Genomic DNA, 11,759 nt, shown 5'->3' with positions numbered 1-11,759 from the left:
GTGTGCACCTGTAAGTTGCTGTGAATGAAGAGAAGGTGTTGGCAGAACAAGTGATAGATGTTGCTTCTATAATTTGGTTACCAAAAATTGTGACTTACACCTTGCTAGTATTCTCTAGTCCTTCTGAAGATGGCCATCAGACAAGGAACAGAGGGTACCCTCCACATACCAGAGGGATCCTGCCTCACTTGGACCCTTGTATCAGTCAGGGTTCTCTAGAGGAACAGAATTCACAGGAAGTAGAATTATAAAAAGGGGACTTTTTAGGTTGGTTTATCCAACTGGAAGTTGGATAGTCCACAGTGGCCATCTGCTGGCTGGAGAGCTGGAAGAACCAGTAGCTGCACAGTCCAAGAGGTTGAAGTCCCAGAGGGATCAATGGTGCTACCCTAGTCTGAGACCGAAGGCCTCTGGAAAATCACTGTCAAGTCTGATATCCTCAGATGATTGCAGCAGCAATCAAGAACATGTTCAAGAAGAATCCAGCTTGCATCTGCTGCTGCTTCCTTGTTCTTCCAACTTTATTCCATCCAAGCCATAATCCTATTGGATGGTGCTGCCCATGCTTAGGGAGGATCTCCATTTCAGTTGGCTATCCCACATGCCAATCATTCCTAGACACACCCTCATGACACACCCATAAGCCTCTTAATCCTTGGCATCTCTTAATCCAATCAAGCTGACAATTCAAATTAACCATCACAACCCTGCAATGACCATCGCCCTGGTCACTACTATCAGTCCAGCCTGTGAGAGACCCAAGGCCTGTACCTTGATTGCAGTCACACAAGAGACTTTCAAGTAAACTGTGCCAAATTCTTGACTCACAGACACCATGAGATAAGAAATGTAGATTGTTTTAAGTCACTGAATTCTGGGATAATTTGTCAGTCTTCTGCATTTGGGTCAATGATGTTATCACTCATTCTGTGTTTAAGTCAAATACTAAGTAGTCATTTTTGATGCACAGCCTTTTATTTTTTTAGCTATGACAACCTTCCCCCAACCCCAATATATACACAACCAGCCCAACATATAAAGATCACATTGAGCCCACCCAGATGATCCGAGATAATTAACCATCCTCTCAGACCTGCCCGACTCAGACTTTTCACAGTCTCCATCTCTCTTAGCCTATCACCCCTCCCCGGGCTTCAGCAAGGTTCTCCAAACTGTCTTCCTGGGCTCCAGTCTTGTCCTCCTGTGCCCAGTGCCCATATGGCAGTGAGAATGGTCATAAAAACATGAATTGGGCCACACTCTTCCTAAGCTTAAGACCCTCCCCTACCTTCCCATGCAGGGGGGGTAACACCCCGCCTCCCCCTGGCCTGGGCACCTGTGTCGGCCTTGCCTGCTTCTCTCATGGTGAGCTCAGCTGGTACCACTTCCTTTCTGTTCTGCAAGCACGCCAAGCTTTCTTCCCTCCCCAGGAGTATGCATAGCTGTTTCTTCTAAGAGGCTTGTTGGTGTTTTCAAATAGCTGAACTCTACAGTCACTCCCTCAGAGACCTTCCCTGAGTGCCATCTAAAGTCACGCACTGTCCCATCAACCTGTGTGGTGGGCTCAATAAGGCCCCTCCAAAGATAATCATGTCCTAATCCTAGGAACCTGTGAATGTGTGACTTTACATAGTGAAAGGGGCTTTACGTTCAGGATCGGGGGATGAGGAGATTATCTTGGGTTATCTGGGTGGGCTCAGCGTTCATTAAGTGTCCTTATGAGAGACAAGTGGGAGGATTAACACCGGTAGGAGATGTGAGAGTGGTTTAAGACATAAGACTCAGTATCGTGTGCTGCCTGGACATGGGTAAAATTCTAAGAGCCTCTGATGGCCTGACTGCCAGTCCCCCTCACCGCTTGCTCCTGTGAATAAGGTCCTTCAGCTGAACAACACCCCTCAACCAACAGACAGGATCCGTTCCTGCTCATTCCTGAGCAGTATGTTTCAGTTCCCTCCCAGAGCATGGAATTTTTCACTTGTCAATCACATTCTCTCCAGAGCCAAAGGTCATCCCCCTCCTCAAAACTATGAAACTGTGCTGTGATTTGAACACCTGTGTCCCCCACAACTCACATGTCGGAACCTGGGGCCCAGTGGGATGGCTTTAGGAGGAGGAGCTGGTATGGTTTGCATGTATCCAAATTCAGATGTTGAAACTAATGTGATGCATTAAGAGGGGTGTGCCTTTAAGAGGTGATCAGGTCATGAGGGCTCCCTGCCTGGATGGGGTTAAGGTCCTTACAACAGGCATCAGCCAGCATTCAGACTCCTGGCCATCTGCCACGTGAGGATGTGGTGCTCCTCCCCCCATGAAAGACAAGCAAGAGGTGCCATGGTGGAAGCAGAAAGCAGCCCTCAGCAGACACCACGCCTGCTGGTGCTTTGTCCTTCCACTTCCTGGTTCTCTGAGAAAATAAATTCCACTTCTTAATAAACTACTCAGTCTCAGCTATTTTGTTATAGCAGCGGGAATGGACTAGGATAGCCTGATTCTCAAAGTCTCTGCTGGTCCAGTCTGCCTGGGGGACCACACCCATGTGGCCCTACGTGGTGTGTGGTGTTCTTCCTCTGGGTCATCCCTCAGGCCGGGAGTCTGTGTGGCTAATCAACTGCTGCTGATCTCACCAGAGTTGCTCGTTATCTGTTCAGCTTCCCAGAATCACAGGGCAGGGGTTCCTCCATTCCCAACAGGGTGACTAGAGGGTGATTATAAAATAGACACCTGAAGTGAGGGTTGGGCTAATGCAAGGCCAGAGCCCAGGACGGTGGTGTCCTCTAGATGCTGAAAAAGGCAGGGGAGCCGATTCTGCCCTTGAGCTTACAGAAGGAACGCAGCCCTGCCGACCCCTTGGTTTTAGACTTGGGACCTCCTGAGTTGACTCTCTATAGAGCCCTATTTCCAACTCTGGGGTTGGTGCCTGGCACATCTGGGTGCTCAAGGGATACTTGCTGAATGAGTATTGAGTGAAATACTGAAATATTGCAATAGTCTGTGTGATATTATCTGTGCTCCCCCTCTTTTCTAGGTCAAGTAACTATGGGAAGCTTGATGTTTAAAATCATAATGACTCCTGTTGCATGCTTACGACAATGCTTTACCAGGCGTGTCCTGCCATTTTCTTTTTATTTTTTATTTTTTTAATTTTTTTATTGTTGGCTGTTCAAAACATTACATAGTTCTTGATATATCATATTTCACACTTTGATTCAAGTGGGTTATGAACTCCCATTTTTACCCCATATACAGATTGCAGAATCACATCAGTTACACATCCATTGATTTACATATTGCCATACTAGTGTCTGTTGTGTTCTGCTGCCTTTCCTATCCTCTACTATCCCCCCTCCCCTCCCCTCTTCTCTCTCTGCCCCCTCTACTGACATTCATTTGTCCCCCTTGTATTATTTTTCCCTTTCCCCTCACTTCCTCTTGTATGTACTTTTGTATAACTCTGAGGGTCTCCTTCCATTTCCATGCAATTTCCCTTCTCTCTCCCTTTCCCTCCCACCTCTCATCCCTGTTTAATGTTAATCTTCTTCTCATGCTCTTTGACCCTACTCTGTTCTTAGTTACTCTCCTTATATCAAAGAAGACATTTGGCATTTGTTTTTTAGGGATTGGCTAGCTTCACTTAGCATAATCTGCTCTAATGCCATCCATTTCCCTGTAAATTCTATGATTTTTGTCATTTTTTAATGCAGAGTAATACTCCATTGTGTATAAATGCCACATTTTTTTTATCCATTCATCTATTGAAGGGCATCTAGGTTGGTTCCACAGTCTTGCTATTGTGAATTGTGCTGCTATGAACATCGATGTAGCAGTGTCCCTGTAGCATGCTCTTTTTAGGTCTTTAGGGAATAAACCCAGAAGGGGAATAGCTGGGTCAAATGGTGGCTCCATTCCCAGCTTGTGTCCTGCCATTTTCAAAAAATAAATTCACAGCTGTGTCTTTTTGCAAAGTTACTTAGAAAAGAAACTGTTATAAATTCTAAAATATATTCATAAGTCATTCATTAAAAAGGAGACAAGAAATCAGTGTCTGATCAACATGACCTGGAGCAGAACGCACGGGAATCACTTGAGAGCTCAGGTCCATTAGAGCTGAGGGCTCAGGGCTCACCAGGACACACAGTCTGCTCCAGGGGTGTAGGTCTTGGGCTGGCCTTGTGTCCCTGTGAGCCTGGCCTGGATGAGAGGCCACACTGCCCTTTTGAGATGATGTTCTATATTAGTTTTCTATTGCTACAGCAGACTTTCTATTAGTTTTCAGATTTACCATTTCAGTTCCTGTGGGTTGGATGGTTCCTCTGTTCAGGGTCTCATCAGACTGAAATCAAGGGAGCAGCCAGACCTGCAGTCTAGACTGAGGTTTAAGTTCCTTTTTCAAACTCACATAGTTGTTGGAATTCATTTCTTGTGGTTGTAGGACTGAGGTGCTCGGTGCCTGCTGGCTGGACTGTTCTTAGTTCCTAGAGGTCATCCTCAGGCCCTTTCTTGCTTGCCACAGGGCCCCTCCATTATCCCTGTGACTGCTTCTTTTCAGTGAGCAGAGGATGCCTGCTGCTGCTGTGGTCCTCTTTCACAGTGTGCCTGATTAGGCCAGGCCCACCCGATGCAAACTTCCCTCTGATGAACTCAAAGTCTACTGGTTCCAGATCTTAATCACATCTGCAAAGTCCCTTTTGCCATAGAAAGGACACAATGCCGAGTGCTGTCACCTGCACTGCAGTCAGAGGTTCTGTACACACTCAGAGGCAGAAGGTTACACAGGGGCTGTCCACCCCAGGCATGGAGGGTGGGAATCTTAGGGGCCACTTAGCATTGTGTCCATCACAACCCCAGAACCTAAACTCACATCTTTCCCACCAATCTTGTCCCCTCCGACTCAGGTGATCCAGCAGCAGTCCTGCAGAGCCCGGGAAGGCCTGAACGCTCTTCAGGTCACCAGTGGGCCCCTTGCCTTCTCCCATACACCCACATGCCAGCTGGTCACCTCCAGGCTTCACCTTCCCTGCCCTCCTGCACCTGCCAGCCTGATCTCCTAGTGGGACCGTGCCAGGCACCGCCCTCCCTGCCTGATGGCTTCCTGGGTTCCCCTCTGCCTGGGATGCCCTCTTCCTAGACACCCACAGTCCTCCAGGGTTTCTCCCTCCTCTCTTTCAGGCCTCAGTCAAAAATCTCCTTCTCTGGTGCAGTGTCCTCTGCAGCTCTCCACAGAACCGCAAGCTTCTGCAACACCTACTTCCCCTCTCCTTCCCCCACTGCGTTTCCCTCCTCAGGTCCAGGAGATGGCCTTAGCACAGGCAGGAGGGGGCGCTGCTGCCCTGGGCTGGGGGCAGCCAGGGAGTGGACACTAGTTCTCAGGCCTGTAGCACCTTCCTTGATGACCAGTTCTGTCCAGACTGGAGGAGCCTGGCACTGGGTGGAGCGGCCCCGCTCTGCCTGAAGTCTCCTTTCTCTCTCTCTCCCAGCCCTGCTTGTCTGCAGGGCTTTGGGATCTGCTCCAGGTAGGTGACAGAGGCGTGGATGAGGTCTTACCTGGCCAGGGTGGGAACAAGGCCAGCCTGGCACCTGCCCGTGAGGCCCTGCCCATGGGGCTGGCTGAGGATGAAGGGTGTCCCTTGGAGAAGGGCCTGTGCTGCCCTTCTCTTGTCCCTTTCTTGTTTCATAAGCCCCCCGCCATCCCAAGCGTACCGTGGTGTTCACAGCGTGGTGGGTACGTTCTTCTTCACAGGTGGTCCTGAAAAGGATGATACTCATCACGGAGAAGGATGGAGAAGGATGGGCATGAGGGGACACCCTGCAGGAGTGGCTGGCAGTGAGTCTCGGGGGAAGAGACATTCACGTAGAGATTTGCAGGACAGATATGGGGTCGGTTCATTATTTTGGTCATATTTACTGAGGGCCATGCACCAGGCACAGGGAAAACTGCTCCTGATTCCGGCAGAGGTGGGCAGGGCACACAGGAGCCTGCACTCAGGGCAGAGGCAGTGGGGAGGCTGGGCAGTGGGGTCATTTCTAGGCACAGGGAAGAGAAAGTCTGCTGAGTCAGAGACACTGAAATTTTGGGGTGTCTGGAGCATGAATGTTGGCAGGAGGGGGTCCTGGTGGCCAGGGAAGGGGGAGCTGTGAGCCGCGGCTCCATCCCCTGCTAGGCACTTAGGCACTGTGTAGAACAGTCATCAAAGTCCTAATCAGAATCTTGAAAGGAAAAGAAACACTGGCTGTAGGCCTCATATCTCAATCACCTGCAAATAATGTCCCTGTCTTTCCTACACATGGCCATGATTAAATGACCTTTCACGAACAGCAGGGAGGGCCTGCAGTGTACTTGGGGAAAAAATCCCTCCATGTCCTACTGCAGAGGCACAAGTCCAGGGAACCGCAACGAATGTCACCCATGGCCAGCCTTCGTCCTGAGTAATGTTCATGTCAATTTCTGGTGGGCTTCCCTCTGAATTGCTGACCTTTAGGTGAATGTTCCTGGGATGCACTTATTTCACCGAGGCAAACATTCCACGGAGTTCTGCAGACACTGGGAAGCAGGACAAACTCCAGCTGTGCCTTCAGTGTTCCCGTGACGTGCCCACGTGGTGTGTTTAATCCTCCGCAACTTAATATGCTATACAATCGATTTACTTCTTGGTGAGTTCTGCACATTTTACCTAAAATTAAAGCTCTCTGGTGGCCCAAATCTCTTGTGGGCATGAGCTCACATGACATTCTGGAAATGTAAGATACTAAATGCTTGCTGACTGAAAAATCAATGTTTAGGCCCCAGTATCAATAGCTACATGAATGGCCATGATCCACTCTTGCATACATTTTCAGGGGCTTTCTTCATATGGCCCTAAGTTACTTCCCACCAGCTCCGTAGTATGATCTATCAAAACCTCTTTAAGAAATGTGTTCAGTCAATGGCAGAGTATGTTGTGCATGGTTCTACCTGTTTTATGTGCGTCATTCTGCATTTTACGAAGCCCCTCTCAGAAAAGGAAATTGGTGGGCCTTGGGTGTGCCCTGATGTGGGGGCCTTTGAGATCCAGCAGCCTGGGAGCCAATGTATTCTTGAGTACAAAACCCCAGCTGGGGTTGCCACACTCACATGCCTTATCCTCTAAGGAGATTGTGTCCACGCCAAGGATGTTCACAGGGTCTGTCAGTTTCACCAGCAGTGGGGTCACTAGTGTTTGCCCCATTTACGTAAGGGGACCCACTGGGAATCCGAGGGAACTAATGACACATTCCAACTTCCTTTCAGGGCTGTTCAAGAACTCAGGTCCTGGGCCAGCAAACAGCTCACCTTTCGCTTCTTGTAACAGGCTCCTAGTTGTTCAAAATGATGATAAATAATAGCCTCACCCCATATTTCTAGTATTTCTATTTGGAAATACTCCCCTCCTGTCCCTAGGTGATCAGTAAGTGAATCTGTCCAATAATCAGATCAGACTGACTGAATTGATAACGTGGGTCTCTCAGCACATTGAAAGCAGCTTTGAACATAATGGCTTTCAAATATGCAAATGCTCTTGGAAAAGGACAGGATGGTGTATTTTATAAAAGAAAACCAAAGTGGCATGTGAATTTTCATAGTGCAATTACCTAATGTTAATCTGGATCAAGATCAATGTCATTTTTAAAGATTCCATCACACACGGGGTTATTGAGGGCTCTGAGGACTGGCCAGGAAGCTCGCCACCCTCTGGAAAGAGCTCTGGGAAGAGGTGGCCACAACTCTTTCAAACAGAGACTTGCAGACGAATCTTCTGGACATAATTGGCCTTCATAAGTTAGCTCTTCTATGGACATTCTTCTGAACAGAAAACTCATCAAACTAATGCTTAAAAAATTACTGGTGGCTGGAACGTAGCTCAGGAGGAGTACTTGCCTAGCATGCCTGAGGCCCTAGGTTTCCATCCCCAACATCGCAAAAGAAAAAAAAAAGTTACTGCTTGAAGCAGGGGCTAATAAACAGTATTTTCTGTATCAAGAAAATGCTCAGAATTTTGCTTTTTATTTAATCCAATTTGCCCTTTTCTAAGTGATGGACTGCAGTACAGTGGACACTCTGAACCACAGCACAGAATTAGAAGCTTTTCAGTTCAAAGTGACAAAGGAATGTGTCCTCTGAGGCTGCAGAACTGAAAGGGTTCACAGATTAATCCTAGAAATCAAACGACAAACAAGTAACTTTCCGGAAAGAGCATATTGTGCCGATTTATTATAGAATGCAGTTAAAAAAAATATTTTGAGGTTAGCCTCTCCAGTTTAAAAGCACTTAACTAGAAACACTTGAACAGCTATGCAATGGTCTCTCCCTAACCGGTGCCCTCCTACCAAGCACTGTAAACAGGGTTTTGAGAATATTCAATCGATTTCTTGTTATGAACAATCCAAGAAGTTAATGCAAACGTATTTGCTTCCCAAAGAAAACCATCTTCCAAATTTCCAAAGCATGCACTGTTACTTGGCATTAGGTATTTCAGAATGACAGACTGTTATGGTATTGTAAGGCCAAAATATAATACCTATTTACCAGACATACACATTACAACTAGAAAAAAATTACAAATATTCACCTAGTGTAACAATTCCATCAGGAATTATGGGGAAAGGCACTGCATCCCTCTCATATCAACACACATCTACTACTCACTTTACATGCTTTGAGTTCATCCCATTAAACACGTGGACGGCTTTTCTACAACATACGATTCACAGGTAGGTTAATACAGCTTACACTATCCTTCCACTGTCACGTTTCTTCACCCAAGAGTACAACAGGTATGGATATATGCTGTCAGCTCTATTTACACGTTTATCTGGATGTTTCAGTGGGGTGAAAAACCAACTATCTCAACCAATAGTTCCCAAAGCAACCTTTGGTTATGATTCTTGTCTAGAAACCATTACATAAAGAAACAATGGAGACTGATATCCAACCCAAACACCTAAACTAAAATTTCTCACCTGCTAAAAATTGGCAGTGAAACTGCTATTCTCTGAATTGTATAAGCTACTCTACGTAGGAATTCAGATCAGCGTCTTTTGCAGGAGCACAAGTCACGTGCTACACTGGACAGGATGCCGAGAGACGGTCTTCCAGGTGCACTTTCACATGTGGATGCAAAGAGCTGAAGATCTGGAAGGTGACAGTTTCCCAATGCTTTCCTACTTCCCAAAGGATGTGAAACAACAATGCGTAACTTCATACACAAACAAAGGTTAGTCTTGAAAATCAGTAATAAACATGCACAGACATTCGAACATGAGGGAAGAAATGAGACGCTACAATTCCACATGGCGTTGCGGTTGTTTTCACAACCTTTCTGCACGAGACGCTTGGTGGCTTTGCGTGAGGCCTCTTCCTACCAGTTGGGATTGTACCCTGTACACTGGCTAGAAGCGGAAAGCGCTCCCTGGACCCACTGATCAACCTGCCCTAGGCGAAAACAGAACCTACCAGAAAAGAACAAGTACAAGACACTATCATTATTGGTTTTCTCAAGATGTCCCCAAATGTCCTTGTGCGATCACAACAAACTCAGTGATTGGCCCAAGACATTCCTGGGTGCCATGGACGTGGACTGAGGTGCAGCATCAGAACAAGGAGACGAAGCCTTGATTCTCTTCTGAGCAACATGAACTGGATTTCTGCCATAGCGGTCACGGCTGCCACCTCCCAAGTTGTGACCGGCCACTTCCACAGTAAAAGATTCCTCCCGTGAGTATGACTGAGAATGCTTCTTCGCCCGGCGCCAGTTCAGCTCAGGTGGATAGGTGTGTACTCTGGCCTTCTTGTCTGGATGATTTTTGGTTTGGGTCTCTTCATCCTCTCCATCTCCTCCTCTTCCTCGTTCTCTTGATCGCTCTCACAGACGTGGACCACCACACTGGGGGTGGTGTCGGTCGCTGCGTGCAGCTCGTACTTCTCTCCTGGGGAAGAAATAATGGCAGATAACTCAGATGAGACCTGGAGGGTGCCACGACAGGAACAAATGGAGTCACACTTAGGTCTGCCCAGCCGCCTCCTGCCTACGCTCAACGGGCTGAGACAGACAGACACATTTTGCATTTACGTTTCTTTGGTGCTACGTTAAAAAAAGGACTCATTTCCAGTGTGTCTGACTCCGAGTCCGGCATGTGACAGGAATAAATGGAATGTGTATTTTTAGTTGACGCTTCTCATGTCACCAGGCACCCTACACTAACTACCCAGAGGCTCCCTGTCTGCCAGCGAGTCCCCAAGTGTGGTGTGAGGAACATCAGTTCAGGAACAAGATGCTGAAGGATAAACACATTTGGTAACTGATATCCTGAGCCTCCTCCGAGGGCAGCGCAGACCCAGGACAGGGACACCTGCGGAGGCCGAGTGTGCAGACGCAGGTAGGTGCTCCTTTCGCCTTCATGACCACGGCATCCCTTTCTTACAAAACTGCTGGCCTCCTGGAGCCAAGCATGCTCTGCTGTTCTGTGCCAGCCTGACTTTGACCAGGCTCAAGGTCAGACCACTCAGGTCCAGCACGGATGGGAAGAGCCTTCTGTAACTGAGGAACCTGGCCACGAATGGAGGAGCTGGGCATCCCTTCAGGGCTCCAGCTTGGCTATGGAGAGTCTGACCACTGGGTGCTGATGGGAGGCAGTGTGACCGTGTGGCCACCACGTGGGCTGCGAGCCTGTAGTACCAGGGCTCCAGGGTATGTTGTCTCACTCTGCTGTGTACCTCTCTCTTCCTCTATAAAATGGTACAACAAAGGCATCAACCTCACAGAGCTAGTGGCATGAGTGAATGTCCACAGAGCCCGCAGTACCTGGTTCATGATATGCATGCCTGGCAATTTTACCTAGAATTATGTTTAAAAATGGAGGTGGCTGGGGATGTAGCTCTGTGGTAAAGCTTTTGCCAGCACACACAGACCCTGTGGTCAACCCCTAGCTAGGAGGTGTGGAAATGCTAAGGATTCAGCTCGCCCACCTTGGGGTGGCTCGGGTGAGCTTTCTTCTAAGGCTTCGTGCAGACTTTCTCTGAAGCTCCATGCAAGTGAGGAGGCTCCTCACCCACCACTGTGTGCTCCTCAGAGGCTCATTTCCAGCTGAAGGAGCAGCGGCAGGCTCCCAGCCTCCTGCCTCCCTGCATGCTCCTCTCCTCAAGGAAGGCACTGTCCCTCACACAGGGCTGCCTTGTCTCTTGGAGACTGGATGCTAGTGTAATTACATCTGAAGAAGCCTCAGCTCCCTCAGAGCATTCAGGTCTGGGATGTCAGACAGGTCACTGGAGGTGCTGGCCTCTTTACAAATCCTTACCTATCTACCACAAAATCCAGAATGCTTGGGACTTAGGGCTATAATTGCAAAATCTGCAATCCTGAAGAGTACAGCCAAAATATGAAATACTATTCAGCCCATCGCTAAGTAAACCAAGGGCAAACTGGTTTCATGATGTCTGTTTTCAAAAGCCTTCTCCGTGGTCTTCTGTAAAGACATGATAGATTCTGGAGGCTGAGGAATTTTCCTTCATGGCACTTCTGACCTCCAGAGCAGGAGGGCACCTCTCCCCAGGTGGGGGATCCCATTTGCTCCTGTCTCTAGGACACCAATAGATGCAGCTCTCAGCTTTGTTAATGCCTCTCACCAAGAGCTGCTGTGGAGGGCCACACACTTCCTCCAACAGACCATTTTTGACCTTGACCTTCAAGCCACGATTAGCAGTGGGTAATGTGATTCTTGCTTTATACCACAGGGGAAATTTCCAT

The 11,759-nt window shown here is 48.0% G+C and overlaps 1 protein-coding gene across 2 annotated transcripts in view; it reads right to left on the bottom strand.

Moving 5' to 3' along the window:
• Nucleotides 1–8,197: 8,197 nt before the first annotated feature.
• The window catches only part of Rcan1 (regulator of calcineurin 1), an 85,200-nt gene continuing 81,638 nt past the window's right edge, over nucleotides 8,198–11,759 (bottom strand). For both annotated transcript variants that reach the window (XM_027929230.2, XM_027929231.2), the window contains exon 4: nucleotides 8,198–9,942. In XM_027929230.2, the coding sequence (XP_027785031.1) occupies nucleotides 9,770–9,942 (173 nt within the window). In that variant the 3' untranslated portion in view covers nucleotides 8,198–9,769. The remainder of the gene's footprint in view (nucleotides 9,943–11,759) is intronic.

The sequence above is a fragment of the Marmota flaviventris genome, chromosome 8 (genome assembly GCF_047511675.1).
Source record: "Marmota flaviventris isolate mMarFla1 chromosome 8, mMarFla1.hap1, whole genome shotgun sequence".
Lineage (NCBI taxonomy): Eukaryota > Metazoa > Chordata > Mammalia > Rodentia > Sciuridae > Marmota > Marmota flaviventris.
This window is presented reverse-complemented; position numbering and strand designations above follow the sequence as displayed.